The sequence below is a fragment of the Thamnophis elegans genome, chromosome 2 (assembly GCF_009769535.1).
Source record: "Thamnophis elegans isolate rThaEle1 chromosome 2, rThaEle1.pri, whole genome shotgun sequence".
NCBI lineage: Eukaryota > Metazoa > Chordata > Lepidosauria > Squamata > Colubridae > Thamnophis > Thamnophis elegans.
In genome coordinates, this window is record NC_045542.1 from 106,637,238 (window position 1) to 106,655,027 (window position 17,790).

Genomic DNA, 17,790 nt, shown 5'->3' on the forward strand with positions numbered 1-17,790 from the left:
TCAGATCCAAAAGACTTACACAATTAATTCAGTACAAGATAGGCAGATATCAGCAAACTGCTGTTAAACCTCAAGTCATTAGGAAAGCAGTTCATGACATGACACTAAGAGAAAAATCAACATTCTTCCTTTTATTTAAAATACCGTATATACTCGAGTATAGGCCGACCCGAATATAAGCCGAGGCACCTAATTTTACCACAAAAAACTGGAAAAGTTATTGACTCGAGTATAAGCCTAGGGTGGGAAATGCAGCAGCTACCGGTAAATTTCAAAAATAAAAATAGATACCAATAATGTTTTTGAATATTTATTTCAAAGAAAAACAGTAAACTAGCGGTGTATTCAATGAAATACTTCACTCACCTCATGATGCTGATGTCCCGCTGTGATGATAATGTCCCGTGCAGCCGCGGGAGCGATGTCCCGCCTCCTATGACACACGGCACAGTGATTCCTATCATTGGATCACTGTACCAGAGGAGGTGGGACATCGCTATGTGGCTGCTTGCCATAACAAGGAGGATGTGCGACATCGTTGCAGAGCGGCAGGAGGGGGAGGAAGGGGAATCGTAAGACAGCCCTGCATTACATTAGAACGTGAGGAGGGGGGATGGTGCGGTGCGCGCTGCGCGGCAAACTGACACAGAGGGAGGGGAAACTCACAGGGGCACTGGGCCATTCACGAGTGTCACCCAGCGGCATGGCCCCGCCCCTTTTTCTCCTCCATTTCAGGCAAATTTTTCACTGACTCGAGTATAAGCCGAGGCGGCTTTTTTCAGCCCAAAAAGTGGGCTGAAAAACTAGGCTTATACGCGAGTATATACAGTAGTCTATGAATTCCAGCTATATTAATTTTAACTCCTGTTTTTTAATAAGAGCATTTTAAAAAATATTCTGAAAAATCAGCCAATTGCTAAAACACAAACTAATTTCTTACATTATGATTTAAGACACCTTAGGTGAAGTTATAAGCCCAAACATGGCTGATGGAACTTCTCTTTAAAATTATAGATGGGGATGTTCTTTGAAATAATCTGGTTCTAAACAATTATTTTGATAATTTTAAATACAACTAGCAGTCAGTACATTTCTGATTAATCAAATAGGGTCCAGGTATACCAACTAGAAATACTAAAAGCCAATTTAACTTTTTAATATATTAGTCCATTTGGCAGGATCACCCTGAGTCCTTTAACTCCACAATCTCAGGGTGATTCTGCCAAATGAATGAATACATTAAAAAGTCAAATTGGCTTTCAGTACTTCTATTTGGTATACCTTGATGTCTTGGATGAAGAAGTACAGGGAATGCTCATTGGATCTAGAGATTATTCATTACTCTGGAAAGAAAGAAAGTCTAAAAGATTTTGAGAGAAACAGGCTTAAATTAGCATAATTATACTTAAGAGATACAAGAGCACTTTTTTTCCCCATTTTGAAACAGAAATCACATAGTTATAGGATAAGCTTAGAGTGGCATGGTGGCCTAGTGGTGAAGACACTCACCTCCACTTGGAAGGTTGAATGTTAATTCCTAAGTAACAGATGTTTCTCTCCTAGGGCACAAAGAAAAAATATCTACTGCAAACTCTGCATGGCATCAAGAAGGGCATCCGGCCAGTAAACACTCAGCTCCATCCAATCTCCTGACTCTATCCCGAAATAAGGTATTACAGGGTTGTAAAAACTGAGTTTTAGGATAAGCATACCTAATGTTAATAGTTCTAAGGAAGAAAGAACATATGTAATGTGGTTACAAAAAAAAGCAGATGTAGTTTAAGCCTGTATCAATAAAACCATATTTTTTTCGAATGACAGAAAGTGATCATTCTATTATATTCTACTTTCTTCAGATTCTTCCTTGAATGTCCATTTCTGGGTAGTACATTTTAAGAAATAGAGAATAAAAAGAGACTGGAGTAGCTGGGGACATTTAGTTTTGTGTAAAGAGTGGAGGTAAGAAATATAACACTCTTTAACTACCTGAATTAAATCAGACAGAAGAAAGTGAAGACTTGTTAGAATGATAACAAGGTGCAGGATACAGAACAAGGGATTTAACCCGACTAGAAAGCAATTCCAACACACAACAAAGATGGGGTGGGAGCGCAGAATGTACAGGGGAGAGAGATGTAATCTGTTATTGGTCCATCAGCCACCTCCAGAATGATAATGGGTTCCCCTTCATTGGAGTAGTGGCTTGATTGGTCTGGCATGTTCTAATTTGATCCTGTGTTAAGGAGGCAGTTGCATGGTTCCCTCCAACATCAGGTTTCTATAACTCTGATGTCTGATACCAGTTAAAACTATCCCAAATTACATGTAGGTCATGTGTTAAAGACAAGTAATGACAGATTTGTATGAAATCAGATTTTATTGTAAACCATTATTTAGGTACAACACATATGCTTTCCATTTTCATAAAATACCAACAGTAAAATTATGATCTGGTGGGCCTTATGGTTTCCTTTTGAATGCTGTAGGACTGACATTCATTTTCATTTTGAATCCTTCAAAAAACATTGTGTATTAATTAGCAATGGCTGGATCCAGTTCTTATTCTCCCTCCTTCTACCTTGTGCTTTCTAAAAAGTTGTTTCATGGGACAATAATGGAGGCAGCCGTGGAAAAGGGTAGAACTGGTAAAATCACTGTTCTGACCCCTTCTTCCAGTGAGGAAGATCTCCTGGCTTCCAAGTTTCATTCTCTCAAGTTTTCCCATTTATGGACACATCAATCTGGAATACCCCTTTAACTAAAAAAAGAAAAGAGATTCAAGATGTTTCTATATTTAAAGCCACCATTTCCCCCTCATTTACTGAACATTAACAGTTTTGATGCATTGCAAGTCTCCTATGATCAATGTGGCTGAATCTGTGTGTTCGCCATTATCGCTCTTGTCATATGGAAGCTAAAATCTGCAATTTGCTATGCACAAAAAGCACAAAGACCCAACTTGTAAAGAAGCAAATGTAAGGCTGCACATTCTGGCCCTGCCCTGTTCTTTTCCAGCTAGGCTTAATGGAAAACCTAAGCACTTGCTTGTGAAAGAATGGCTCTGGGACATTTTGCATTGTTTTAGTTTGGTTCACAATTCAACGAGTTTGAGGTCTTTTCCCTGAAGAGAAACACCAGCAACATTTGTACAGGACATTTTACTTTTTACTTAAGAGTAGTCGGGGAGACATTAAAACACTGAAGTCAAAAAAATGAAGGCTGCATTAATGACCATAGGGTTTCCAAAACAATTCTGTTAGATATCAGAAGTCCTGATTTCATGAGGAATGCTAATCTTTTGTTAAGATTAATCTCATTTTATTTTTGTTTCTTAGTCATTTGGAAACGGGAAGGCTACCATTTTGCTCCAGCAAATTCAACATTCTATTACAAATTTCTAAGTGTAGAAAGACCTGAATCTCAAACTCATTAGAAAAAGATCAGCATTATTTTACAAAAAAGCACTGACAGAATCATACTTAAGAAGAACATTATTCCTTCTTTTGAGCCTTAAATCAGGCTGCTGGACAATGCCATTCAACACAAAACAGTAAATCTGAACTCTGTTTAACGGTGGACTATTTAAACACATTTAAGGCTTTAGGTTTAGTGTTTTAGAACCCCCCCCTCCCTCGGCAGCAACACACCTATCCCAAAAGTAGTCTGTACACAATAGACGCCACTGGATAAAATGAAGAAAGTTTTTGCATTTTGCATACTGTTAAAATTCATAAGGCAAACAGAAAATAACAGGTGTTTGGCATTGTTTGTTTCATTATCTCTTAAAAAAAATACATTTTTCTGAGTTTTCATTCTGCTGAACAATTAAGAGGACCATGCTACTATCTCTTTAATGAATTGGTACGAACAAAACCTGCTTTAAAATATCATGGTTGATAAACAGTGATTTACAGTATTAGAATTATATAGTAAAAACATAAAAAACAGTATGGTTGGAAGCAATATTAATCATGGGCACTGCCCTATCGCTTTATAGGAGCTTCTTTTAGTGTTATACTTAATAAATAATTGGGTTTTCTTTTCATCTAAACACAAAAAAGGAATGTCCTGGAAATATACTATAGAATAAGACAACACTTTCTAGTCTGTCCTTCTCTAAGACAGGACCTTAAGAACATCCCCTAAGAGAAGTAAGCACTCTTCACCTTAAAATTACCACCAGTCCAAAAAGAAAAGGGTGGTGGTAGTAGAGAAAACCCCCACTCAAAACAGCAGAATCCACTTTTGCATCCTAAGCCCAATAATTTCTCTGAAAGCTAGGATCAGCTTTAACTTGTTCTCTGCTAAATAAAGTATTCATAGCCAAAGTATACAAAATGCCTTGGAAAAGATCTGAGCTCCTATCAATGAATATGTTTAAGGCTCAAAATATAACCTCTCTCTCTTTCTCTGTTTTATTATTAGATTTTTTTTCTCCTGACATCTCTTGCTGTTTGAAATGAGCATGGAAACCAGCCAAACAATCAATGGGGGCTGGCCCCTGGAGGCTCATGCGGCACTTCTGTAATTTGGTTATCTGCCCCCAGTCAGGACTTGCCACCCTGCAACCTACAAAGGATTAGCTATCTTGCTCCTTAGTAAGTCAGCATTGGGTTTGTAGATTCGGGAAACAACTTACGAGGGCTAGAGAAGAGGGTAAAAACAAAGGAAGCCTCTTTTTTCAAGAAAATGCAGTAGGGAGGAGTATGCCCTACCCCCATACATTAGGAAGGTCCTTAAATATTTAGCTGTTCCCTAGGCCTTGATTTAGCATGCTTCCAGGCACCCTCTTTACATTAGGGATGATGGGAAAGACATTTATGTTTTCTTTCCTTGAGTGTTATCTTTCTCTCCCTTCACAAGTCTTTTTAGTGTATGTGTGTGTGTGTATATATGTTTTTGTAGATTTTCACTGGTGTAGGTATGCTGGTCTTGTTGTATTCAGGTCTTTTCCCATGTAAAATTGAGATTGTCTTGGCAACATTTCGGCGAGGTTTCACTCACCATCTTCAGGCTGGGTTTTGGGCTTAAAGCGTGGTCGGAGCTGCCGTATTTCTATAAATCTTGGTGGGTATGTGTGGAGTGCTGGCGTTGTTTTAGTAAGTGGAATGATTGGTTGTGTGGTTGTATCATGATTGGTAGATTGGTGCTGACTGTGTGTCCATTGTTGTTTCGTGTTGTAATGGGTGGTGGGTGGGGCTCGTTTCTTGATTAGGGCTGGTTTCCAGATGTCTGGTAGGTGGGAGGTATTGTCACATTTATTCATGCTGTGGGGGTTGTGGGGGGTTATTCATGTTGAAGCCTGTCTTGATATTGTGTTTGTGGAGAATTTTGCTGATTTTATCTGTAGTATCAGCAAAATTCTCCACAAACACAATATCAAGACAGCCTTCAAGACGGCAGCTCTGACCACGCTTTAAGCACAAAACCCAGCCTGAAGATGGTGAGTGAGACCTCATTGAAACGGTGCCAAGACAATCTCAATCTTACATGGGAAAAGACATACATACATACATACATACATACATACATACATATTTGTTGTATTTGTGCTGATAAATAAATAAAGGGAGACTAGTATAGATCTATTTCAAGCTATTTAGCTCTCATCAGCTAGCCATACCATTACTGGGAATTGAACCTGTGCTGTATTGCATCTTAGGCAGATGTGTTAGCCACTAAGCCACAGAGCTCGACTCCTTATCAGCCAAGCCAGGGTGAAAGGTATCTATTTAGATTTTACAACCCCCGGTATGCCCAAATATGGGAGGAAGATCACTACTTCCATTATATATATATATAATGGGAAAACTGCTCAACTTCACACCAGTTAGGCAGCCTACGAATTCAATAAATTTGAAGAGAAGAGGTGGGAAAAGAAAAGACAGAAGGATATAGAACCTATTAGTCACTTCACCAGAATGGATGCAAATAGTGTCTTGAAGTGCATGCTAGTGCCAGGGCAGGATGCGTGTAATTTAATCCAGACTAACTAAAGAAGTGTGCACAGTATAGTTTTGTTTATGCAAACCAAGAGCAGTATCTTTCTTCTTGGAAGGGTCTGTTATAACAGTTTTTGAATGGAAATGCATCTGGAATTCAGGGATGCAAGTGGAGAAAATGTTGATTTGTCTTTTGAACAAATAAGGTTAAGGAAGAAGGTACCAAATACTTAGGGTTTTCAGTAAAAGTTTGCATGCTTACAATATGAACACTAGATATGTAAAAGATTTGGTAGCCAGTGTTTATGCCAGTCATTTGGAAAAAAATATCCTGCAATTTTATTTCTTTTGGTAATTGAAGAAAAAATTAAAAAATATTAAATTAAAATTAATTTTTAAAATTATTTCAAAAAGCAATTTTAGAGATATTCTGGTATAGTGTTCTTGCATTATTTTTGATGTGGTGGCCAAGGGTTGTATTTGAACATCTCATCTTGAACTATATAACAATCTTTTCAATTTTTGGCCTCACGTTTGCTTTCCAGATTGGGAAGGGTGAGTAGCCAGGGAAGCTTATGAATGATAGAAAACTGTATCACAGAAAACAGCAGCAGTTGCTTTTCTCACCTCCAATAAAAACATCATCAAGGGAAGTAATTCTCAAGTAACCTGAGAATATGACAGAAAAAAAAAATATTTAAGATATTCTAAGGCAGGCTTTGGCACAGCACTAGTTTGATTGTTTTAAAAAAAATGTGATAAATAAGGAAGGAAAGAAATTTTGATAACTTTTTAAAGCCCTTGATTTGGGCTTTTTCTGTATTTGGGACAGAAAATAAATATGTGGAAGGATAAAAGTGACCTAGTGGAAAGTAGTCAATACAAAACCTAGAAGGGAATCTCTGGGACCATTCTTAAAAAGACAAGAGTTACAAATTTCAGGTCCCTAGATCTAGAACAGGTCTGTCAAACTGGCGGTCTGTGGGCCGAATATGCCCCGCACAGACCACGCCCACCCTGGTTCCGCAAAGGCAAAAACATCCCAGTATGGCCCCGGATACGATCAGGTTTGACACCCCTGATCTAGAATTTGTGTTCATTGTGCTTAACATTGCTTCTCTCATTCCCAGAGGTACAGCAAATTTCCAAAAATAGTTTTAAGTATGACTTTCTAAAATGTAGCATAGATACTCCTCTGCTGTAAACAGGCTTATAGTAACTTAAAGGAGAGGTAAAGAACTATATGCCAGTCCGCTACTTGTCATTGCCATTTCAGAGCAGAGCACAGCAGAGGAGAGGCAAAGCCATTAGTTTTTAATTAATTGAAAACTAAGAAAAATGTTAAGGTGACCACTCTTAAGACACCCTTCTCTCTGTATATAGACAGCACCACTCTGTCCCTAAGCGTTTCCTGGAATAGATACTCAATGGAATGGTTGGGAAAAGTAATAGGAGAAATCATCAGAGAACCAAGTACATTAACATATCACTGTCCCAGTGTCTTAAAAGATTATTATTAATCTTTTTAGGTCAATATTAAGGAATTGCACTGCTGTCTACTGTTGAATATTTTTAGCATCATCAAGAGAGATGAGGATGAGGACAGAACTAGAATTAGCTGGCTCTTCCTACCATTGGCTACTGTTTCCTTTGCCCTACCAAACAGGCAATAGCCATCAGTGCAAGTAGTAAGGAAATGGGCTATCAAACATCACAATTACAAGAAGCCTAAAAGTAGTTCATCAACAAAGACACTTCCCAGTAACCCTAGGTAGGCATAATGACATTAACATTAATCACCAGATATGTTCATTATACTATGCTTTGACTCTGACTTAGCCATCTGAAATGAGACTTAACAAAAAGAAAAGAAAAGAAAAAGAGAGAATAAGCCATAGTAATTCATGGTTTCTCTAGTAGCCAGCTGAACTGCACTGAGAAGAAGCAAAATGCTCTTATCTGTATTACATTAGCTTTTGAAGACAAGGAATGTTTGCTGAAGCTTTGGAATAGTTTTGCTGTGAGATCAAAGGATTTGCAAATACTGAAGAAACCATTATTATCAAAATAGCTTTAAGTGTTTAGTTTATATATAGAAGAAAACCATGTATTTGTTGCTTTTCTGCTAAAGTGCTCAGCATACACACAGAACAACACCCCTGTTTCAAAAGTGATCACTGCTGCCACTTCATTGTTCTTTGTTTCGGATTCTCTTCGGAGCAAGACCATCTCATTCTAGAAAGCAATCAGATGCTACTTCCCTTTGTCCCTGCACTATCCTTCTTTATGTGATATAGACAATGGAAAACCATTTTTGTTGCACATCTGACCTTTTTAACCACACACACTAATCAACAGTACAATTTCTTTGACAAAGAGACTTCTTAAATATCCCAGTATGAAAATATAACTTAAATATAAAAGTTTAAACAGGTTAGAAGAGATCTGAAAAAAAAACACCTTTGCAGCCCATTAGTTCCATAGATACCATTAATTTGTAACTGTAAAACTATTCTGCTTCAGCAGTATGCTGCAAAAATCTGGATACTGGAAACATACTGATTCAAAGTTTGTCAATCCTCCTGTTATTTCCGGAGTGTCTCTGAGGAACCACAGTGAAGTGATGGTATTCTGTGCCTCTTCTGAAGGCTCTCCTCCATCTAAGCCACCGTGGTGACAAGAATTTGTGAACACATGTTGAGAAGAGATTCTTGCATATTTTCCATAGTGCAACTGAACAGGTAAGTGTTTCCAATGGTCTGTGTTCCCTTTGATTCACAGTCTTGAGGCAACAAGCATCCTATGGCCAAGTGAAAATTCACTGAGGTGGAGAGATCCCTCATTAACCTGCAAGTATCCAAACTGCAGAGCCTGTCATACAGGCAGACCAAAGCGATGTTTCTTTTTCTTAACAGACTTTAAATTAGTCAGTCTCCTAAGATCTTCTTCCATGTCAGATTCCTCCATTTCATCATCTGCTGAAATTAGAATCTAAAGACAAAAAGAGATGCAATTAAAATTACACCAAATTTCACACATTTAAAGATAGCTCAGCAAATACTTTGGCATTAAAAGTAACTTGTAGCTTTGATTTAATATAATATAATATAATATAATTTCTCAAAGTATAATTTAAACTGGTTATTTTATCTGAACTTATTTGCTGCAATTGAAGGAATTTAATTTATAAGTGTATGTGAATATTTGTTTCTATTAAAATCACTTAAGATATACTAAGAAATTGAAATATAATTATGGTGCAGAAAGACAGAGAGACACAAAGACTCTGAACTGAGTAGTTCAGGATAAAGAAACCTAAGGGAATTATTAAGGATTCTTTGGGGCAGGATGTGATCTCTGCCTAATTCAGGGAGATACCATATTTTTCAGACTATAAGACACATTTGAGTATAAGATGCACCATGATTTTGAATAGGTAAATTTAAAAAAAAGTTTTTGCACTCTGCAGGCCTCCCAAACCCCTTGCACGCCTCTTTTTTTTGTGTGGGGGGAAAGGGCATGCAGAGCTTTGGGAGGCTCTTAGAGTGTTCCTGGGGGCTGGGGGGGGGGATGGAAATGGCATATTTTTGGCTTTTTTTTTTTTGCTCTCCCCAGCCCTCAGGAGCACTTTGCAAGCCTCCCAAGCCCTCTGCAGGTCCATTTTTGCAAAGGGGGTGGGGTTTCGGTAGGCCAAAAATGCTGTATTCAGTGTATAAGACATACCCAGATTTTCACCCTCTTTTTTGAGAGGGAAAAGATGTGTCATATACTCTGAAAAATATGATAAATTATAGGTTTCTACTGAAAACACTCTTGCTTAATGAGAAGTTCTAGATAACTGCAATCCAGCCTCAAACATTTAGTTTCTGGGAAAGTTGATTAAGAAAGGGATATCTCCTCACTCCAGACACATCTGAACAATACTGATTATCTAGAAACATTTCAATTTGGTTTCTAATTTGTCTCTGGTACTGACATACTTTGGTTGCTTTAAATGGATGAATTATGCTGTCTGCATCTGAGGCTGGGAAGGGATGCAGACTGACTTGTTTTCCTGTTCTGCTGTGGAACATCTAGTGGGATTGAACTGTTTTGCAGTGGTACCTGTGCTTCCTATTGCCTTTTGCTGGGAAATTTATTTAGAGGCAATTATTCATTGCCTAAACTATGGGTATCCAACCTTTTGGCTTGCCAGGACCAAAAGGGTCACTGAGTGAAGAGGAATTGTCTTGGATCTCATAAAAATATACAATATAGTTAATATACATAAATCACATAATGATGTTAAAAGTTTACAATCTTGTAGAGTTTCATTACTAGCTGTCCAGGGTTGCATGCAGCCTGTGGACAATGGGATTGGCACACTTGATATAAACTGTTAATCTTTGGTATCCCACAGAATTTGTCTTATTTTATATGTTTAACATCTGCATGAAATTGATTTGGGAAGCCATTTGGAACTATGGAATAAGTTGACATCAAACTATGACTCCCAATTCTACCCTTACCATTCAACTTCAATAAACTAATTGGTATCCCACCTATAAACATGGCCAAAATATTAGTGCACCTCAACTTTTCCCCACAGAATCCCAATTTGCTGTGAAATATGCTGAAACTAACACAAATGATATCTACCATATGTTATTCCATGGTCCACAGAGCAGACACTTTGCTTTTTTACTAGACCTCCAAGGTCCCTGACAAATCTGTTCTTCTGTTTTCTGATTTAGGATTAACATACTTTTGTAATTAATAAAACAAATTAAATTAGCATGGATATAACTATTACTCGTAAATAATAATAGTAGTAGTAGTAGTAGTAGTAGTAGTAGTAGTAGTAGTAGTAGTAGTAGTAACCAATGCCAAATACGGCGAAACAACTGGCTGCTGTGATAGAATTGTATAATAATAATAATAATAATAATAATAATAATAATAATAATAATAATATGGCATTGCATGGCCAATTTCTGGAAAAATAAAAGATAAAGTGGACAGTTAACAAACTTGATTATGGTTAACAACAAGTACATTAAAGAAAGAAACAGAGTCACTAATTCTGGCTGCGCAAGAACAAGCTATCCGCACAAATGCCATTAAGGCCAAAATCGAAAAATCCTCTGATGATGCCAAATGCAGACTTTGCAAAGAAGCTGATGAAACTCTTGATCACATACTCAGCTGCTGTAAAAAAATCACGAAGACTGATTATAAATTGCGGCACAATTCAGTAGCACAAATGATCCATTGGAATTTGTGCAAAAATTATAATATTAAAACAGCAACAAACTGGTGGGAACATCAGCCTGAAAAAGTCACCGAAAATCAGATGGTCAAGATCTTGTGGGATTTCCGTATACAAACGGACAAAATACTGGCGCATAATACACTAGACATCACATTGGTTGAGAAAAATAAGGTAAACAATCATAGACATCGCAATACCAGGTGATAGCAGAATCGCCGAGAAGGAACATGAAAAAATCACAAAATACCAGGACTTCCATGCCATTTATGTTCAGATATATATCAAAAGCAGTGTCTGCTCTATTCTCTATGAACATATTTGCTATTTGTTATTAGGAATTTAGTCTCTGGGACTGAGTTGCATGCTGCTTTAAATGCTGTTGTAGTTCATTGAAAGAGAAGTTCAAAGTCTGAAAGTTCTCAGTTGTTATTAGATAGATCTTACAAGGAGCAAGTCTGCATTGTTACGTTTACTGAACCATCCCCGATTATTCCTGCAATCAGTAAGCTGCTATTCAGTGTATGGAACCAAGTTCATATAATGCCACCTCTGAACAAGTTGCATAGGTTGACAATTGTTTATTGGACACATTTAAGATGCTGATGTTATTATTTCACCCCTGAATTACCTTAGGTCTTGGCTATCTGAGCGATATTCTCCCCTATTAGAGGCATGCCAGGTCTTTAAGATCAGCAAGACAGGCCTTTCTGAAGACACCCTTGCTGTTGGAGGCATACTTACTGATATTCTAATTTTCAGTAATTGGCAGGTTCCGTAGTTACTCATTATACCTTAAGAAGACCAAAGGTGCATGTCATTTGCCAGATTTTAAGTGTGAATTGAAGTCTGCTTTTAAATTTTTTACTTCCATGTTTTATTTACTTCCCATGGCTGCCTTGATGCTCAAAATGAACAGAAAACAGGGGAACGTAAATAAATAAATAAAAATTAGAACTTGCCTCTGACTCTGATTCCTCATGCGACGCTGCTCTCCTGTATCGGATTTTGCTCCCATTTCTTGAATCTTGACCTGATTCTTTTTCTTCAAGTTTAGCTTTTGTCTTTCCTTTCTTCATAAGGAAGTTATCAACAACCCAAAACATTAATGCCTATTAAAAAGGAGCAGTCATGTTAAGTTCCCCTTATCTTTCATATTGTTGGACAGTTATTAGATTCAAGGGATTTACAGTATAGAAACCTCTATCCAAATATATACAATTACATGGCTCATTAAGAAAGATAGAATTTTAAAACTGAAGTTCACTAGATCTTTTCTCAAGGTCATAAACTCAAAAAATATAAAAATAATTTCAATAGCTATTCAATACTTGTAATTTGCAAGTGGCACAAAAGTCTTTATGCCCATAAAAGTGTGATATGCATTGGAAAGAACTGAACAAATCAGACTATCAAAATGTATTTAAAAATACAATTTGTAAATTGTATTACAGAATCTTTAAATATAAAATCCTGCTAGTTAACTATTAAAACTAATGGCAAAATGCCAAAGCAACTACTGGTATTTAAAAAGTCATTGACATAGCAAAAATGTCTAGAATGCAAAATAAATGTATTGCAGATAATGTTTTTGAATTGTACCTATTATTTCATGAATGTGTATATACACTCCTGAACTAGTATGGAACCCGAGTCGCACAAAACCACGAAGCAAGAAACTCTCTCTGGTAGGTTGACTTTGGCTGTCATTCTTGGCCATATACAGGATTTGACAACATAGAAAGCAACTGAACATCTTTGCAGGATTCATTTCCCTATTTTTAAAATCTGCAGATAAAAATATCCTGAAAGCATTCTAAAGTTCTATATCCAGATGTTTAAAATGTAAACAATCCATTTAATGATAGATGAAATTTTAGCTGCTTGAGCCCTTTTAATTTAATTGTCCTTTTTTTTTGTCCCTTTGTTTCACTGCTGTGTTTATAAATGTTGAAGTTGTATTTCTCTTTAATGATGCTGCCTTCATTTGTATATTTATTTTGTGGATTAATTTAGTATCAAGTAATAATTATTTCCATTCATGAAAGCAAAATGAAGGAAGTAACCTACAATTATTTTCTTTTGAATTTTTGTTAAAATCACAAACATAAAGTACAATCACCATTTTTAAAAGGTTTGTTTATGTAGGAATAATCTAATACCCCTGCATGCATTAAATAGGAGGTTCACAAACTACACACCAGAATTAATTAGTATTGTAAAAATTAAACAAGTCCAACTTTATGGGGCTAGCATATATGTATCTTGGATGTTGCCACTATATATTTGGACTCCAAATATTGCAAAAAAGATCAAATATTCAAAAGATGTTATTTATACTAACATTTACAAAGAAGGGGACTATCAGCATCACAATAGCCAACTCCAACTCAGGATTCTCTATAGGGTTCAACAAAGCTATCTGCAAAGAGGAAAAATATGTTAACATCATGGAATTACATACATATACAACTGAGTTCTGCGCTTATACTGGCACTGTATAAAGTAGTAGATTAATGAGACAATTGGGAAGAATAAATTGGGCAGAAAACAATGCTTTAGATTAAATTAAAAATGGGGTCTTTAGTACCCTACAAATTGGGTTTACTTCCTTTTAAAACAGGAATCTACATGATTTTAACTGCTGGTACAAAAAAGGTGAATATTAATATTAACAAGCTTTAATCTACAGTGATTTAGCAGTTGCTAAAAGGAAATTATTGATTTTTAATTCCTTGAACAATATAGCCTCAGATGTTAAGGTCATCCAGATCATAGCACCAACTTTCCTATCAGCTTCATGCAAATTTTGCTCAGTAAGTATTAATCTGAAAAGGAAAGAGAAGTAACTCATCTCTATACCTTTTGTATTAGTTTATGGCATGATGGAATCATTTAAGTTGTTGACAGGAATGGTGAACGGCCCTTTACAGCAAGGTTTCATGTTTTAAGTGATCATTTATTTAGACCATCATCCAAACTCTGTCAAATAAACTACAATTTTATACTTTGCCTTATAATTTATGTTGTTTACCAGAAATATAATTTGCTATTATACAGTTATAATTTGTATATGTGTATGTTTTATTCAGAAAATATTTCTGGAGAAAAAAGTGAGAAATGGAAGAACATCTAATGTACAGAACATTAAAAAAATAATCTAGTAACTATATTGTTATAATTTAGAGTTCACGTAGAATGAAATTACACAATCTTAAGAGTTGTCAACAAATGCAATTCCATTCAGAACAATGTCTAGTTAGCCTTTGCCTGGACATTTCATGTCAATGGGAAATTATTGCTCCCCTCAGTAACTGATTTCACTCAGCAAGTTTTTCTAACTTTCAGATGGAATTTGCCTTCTTGAACTTAATATTGTTTTACTAATTTGAACAGAAGCACACCTATGTTTTAGTAACGTAGTAAAATCAAGCCATTAAAACTTGATTGTTAAGGATAACCAGAGGCTTAGTTATGAATATTTGTATTACTTTTATTAATGCAATCTTCATCCCGCCTTATGTTTTTCAACTGTGTTGGACTACATCTTCCATTCCCTGATCATGGCATTGAGAGCTGGAGGATCAAATTGGAGAACACAGTACACACCAAAAATATACATTGCTAATTCACGTATTATTGAGTGTAGTTTAAAAAAAAAAAAGCTTCAAACCTCTTTCCACTGAGGTATTAGGAGGACTATAATTATGATTGTTTTCTCAAACATCATGATAATTATGTACAATGCACACTGGCCTACCCAAGCACGGCATTGCAATGGGTCCCCTGCAAAAGAACACAAATGGTTAATACAGGTATCTGCTAAACAAGCTGACAACTATGTTGACATAATCACAAAATTCTGCACATCAATCAGCCTGTTGTCTTCATAAAGCAGATAAACTTTAGATGCGGTAATCATCTTTATATTAGAATATTATTTATTGATTTAATTTGTATAGCAACCCTTCTCACCCAAGTGGTTTTGAATAGCTCACAAGAATCCTTTGAGTTATTAGTTGTAGTCTGCAAAAGACCCATACATGGTATTTCAGAATTCTGAGCCCTGGAATTTGAGTCCTAGAATTCAAAGTCCTTTGTTAGGTTCCTCCTCCCTACTAACAACAAGCTTTCCTCAAGTCAGCTGAGTAAGTATAAATAGGAATTACTTCGTTCCTTTCATTGTTAAACAGTTGGGAATAATAAAAAGGGTTGCAAAGTCATTGGAAATCATTCAAAGACATACTTGAAAATCCAGATTTACTTTCTGTTTATACATGTTTTAAGGTATATTACTTAATCTGCTTTGTTTGTGTGCATGGATGTGAATAGTGTTGTACAAATTTGTTTCATGAAAGCAAAAATTGAATAGCACACAAGTAGAAATACTATTTTTCCATCTAGAATGCCTTATTTGAATTTACATGGCCATCCATCTCAGCAATGCAAATCTGGGTAGTTAATATGAATTAAAGGACAATATAAATACAATGTGTTACAACAGCAGCAGCAACAATACTGTTCTCAACCAACTAACACAAAGTGGCTCTCCAACACACCACTTACTACCATAGTAATGTGAGATCCAATTAATTGGACTTCAATACAAGGAAATAATAATAAAAAAGTGAATTAATAAAATTAAGAGTACTCTAATTTGTCAACTATATGTTATTTCATTTAATCATTTTATTTTAGAAGAATCATGTATTTAGAAATAGTTATGGAATCATAACAGGACAACAAAAATAGTTTGGTTTCATGGTTGCAAAGCAAGTTATAACTTAAGGCTAGAAGGAATACACTGTACTGTGCAATGTTATGAGTCAATTGATTCTTCCTTGAGGGGAGCTTGGAAGAGGATCTTTTTAGTAGCCACTCCGTTTTGAATCACTTTCTGGCAGAAACTGAGTCAGCTTTGTTTCTCCTGGACTCTAGGAAAATGTTGAAGATTGCCATATTCCATATTGGACAATATTGTGACTAAAACAGAATTCACAGGTACAAGATATTTCTGTTTCTTAGGATTTTACAGTTTATTTTGGCTTTTTCCCCTTATATGTTTGAGGGTTTATGTTGAAATTGTTAGCATACGAGCAAAGTAAATATAATTTAAAAATATAAATTGTTTGGATGAGGGTATTCTTATTTTACCTATTATGTAGAAAAATATTTGTTTATCAAATAACTTGGAGTTAACTTAGTTTACACAAAATACATCAGCATAAAAATTGGCTTAGAATAGTATGAGAATTTCTTTCTAGCTATTCAAAACTTGCCTTAATATTTGAATTAGACAAATATTCAATCTTGAATATTCTTAAAGTTCTTAGAAAATGTTTTGTAATACCATTTAAGATTTTTTGTGTCTGTATCTCTTCAAGTGTATTTGATATTCTATATAAAAGATTGCTGAATTGTAACTATTTTAAAAAATAGCTGAAATCATTGTACAATATTTGGTGATTTTAATCATTGAACAATTAAAAAACCCTATAAAATTGTGTTGTCTAAACTTCAAATAAAATCTGTAAAAATATCTGGCTGAGGACTCGGGTAGTTGAGAAGAATCAAGAGAAGAAACACGGCATCAGCAACAAGAGAAAATTTAAATCTTTGCAAATGCAATTTACTATATTATAAGTTAATTATAATGGCATCAGATCTACACATCAACTACTGTTGACAATTTTTTTTCTAACACCCTTCAAATGTAGACACAGAACTCAACTTGAGAACTAAGCAATGGAAAATCAAATACTTTTAAACACCTGTAATGCAAAATGGATCTCAGCCATTTCCTTTTCTGGAGAAGCTTTAAAAGACATACTCCAGATAGTTTACTAGCTAGTGTTGATGTTTATAATATTTATATCTGTGCTACATAATACTTAAGCATTTCATTAATTTCTGATAAAAGTTAGTAAATAAACCTGCATTTCCCTTTCTAAACCCATTTAGACTATTAGATAAAAGTTAATTATAAAGTGGTATATAGTGGTACTTAAAAAGTTTTTGAATGTTTTCAATATTTCTGCATAAATAGGATCTAAAATGTGACCTGTTTTTCATATAAGTCCTAAAGCTAGATAAAGAGAATACAGTTAAACAAAGAAGCCAAAAGCATTATACTTGATTGATAATGATCTAAAGCTACATATCTGTGGGTGGCCAAAGTATCTGAATCTTTAGGGTTATCAGTTCATTTGAAAGGGGAATTAGAGCTAGGTGTCTCTAGAATCAATGACGAGGAGTTCTACTTTATTTGAAGAGCAGGGTTCCGGGTATTTACTGTCTGATGTTGACAACACATGTATGTAGAAGTGTGTCATGGTTTGAACAAAGGATATTTTTGAGGATTTCCAAAATATAATTGTTGATGCTTGTTGATGCTCATCAGGATGCTCACTAGGCTGGAAAGTTTACAAAACTATTTCCAAAAAATTTGGACTCCTCTACAGTCCAAACAGTAGCCAGGCAACTCTTGTACAAAGAAAGGCACAATTATTGTCTTTATAGCAAGTGCTGCCCTTTGCATTTCATCCTCTGAAGGTGTGGTTAGTGACGCGTATTAGGAGGTACCAGTTTGGTATTATCATT

At 35.6% G+C, this 17,790-nt stretch overlaps 1 protein-coding gene and 1 long non-coding RNA gene across 3 annotated transcripts in view; one reads left to right on the top strand and one right to left on the bottom strand.

Moving 5' to 3' along the window:
- The first annotated feature begins 1,252 nt into the window (after nt 1–1,252).
- LOC116503096 lies at nt 1,253–8,753 on the top strand. Of its 2 annotated transcripts, none has more exons than XR_004254650.1 (3): nt 1,253–1,670; nt 1,857–4,598; nt 8,466–8,753. It is a non-coding gene; the product is annotated as an uncharacterized LOC116503096 (long non-coding RNA). The 2 variants fall into 2 exon arrangements; XR_004254649.1 differs by having other exon boundaries at nt 8,469–8,753.
- The window catches only part of LOC116503094 (store-operated calcium entry regulator STIMATE-like), a 32,094-nt gene continuing 21,058 nt past the window's right edge, over nt 6,755–17,790 (bottom strand). Inside the window, exons 5-8 of the mRNA XM_032209271.1 lie at nt 14,864–14,976; nt 13,535–13,612; nt 12,153–12,302; nt 6,755–8,933 (exon numbers count right to left, since the gene is read on the bottom strand). Coding sequence (XP_032065162.1) covers nt 8,817–8,933; nt 12,153–12,302; nt 13,535–13,612; nt 14,864–14,976 — 458 coding nt within the window. The 3' untranslated portion in view covers nt 6,755–8,816. The remainder of the gene's footprint in view (nt 8,934–12,152; nt 12,303–13,534; nt 13,613–14,863; nt 14,977–17,790) is intronic.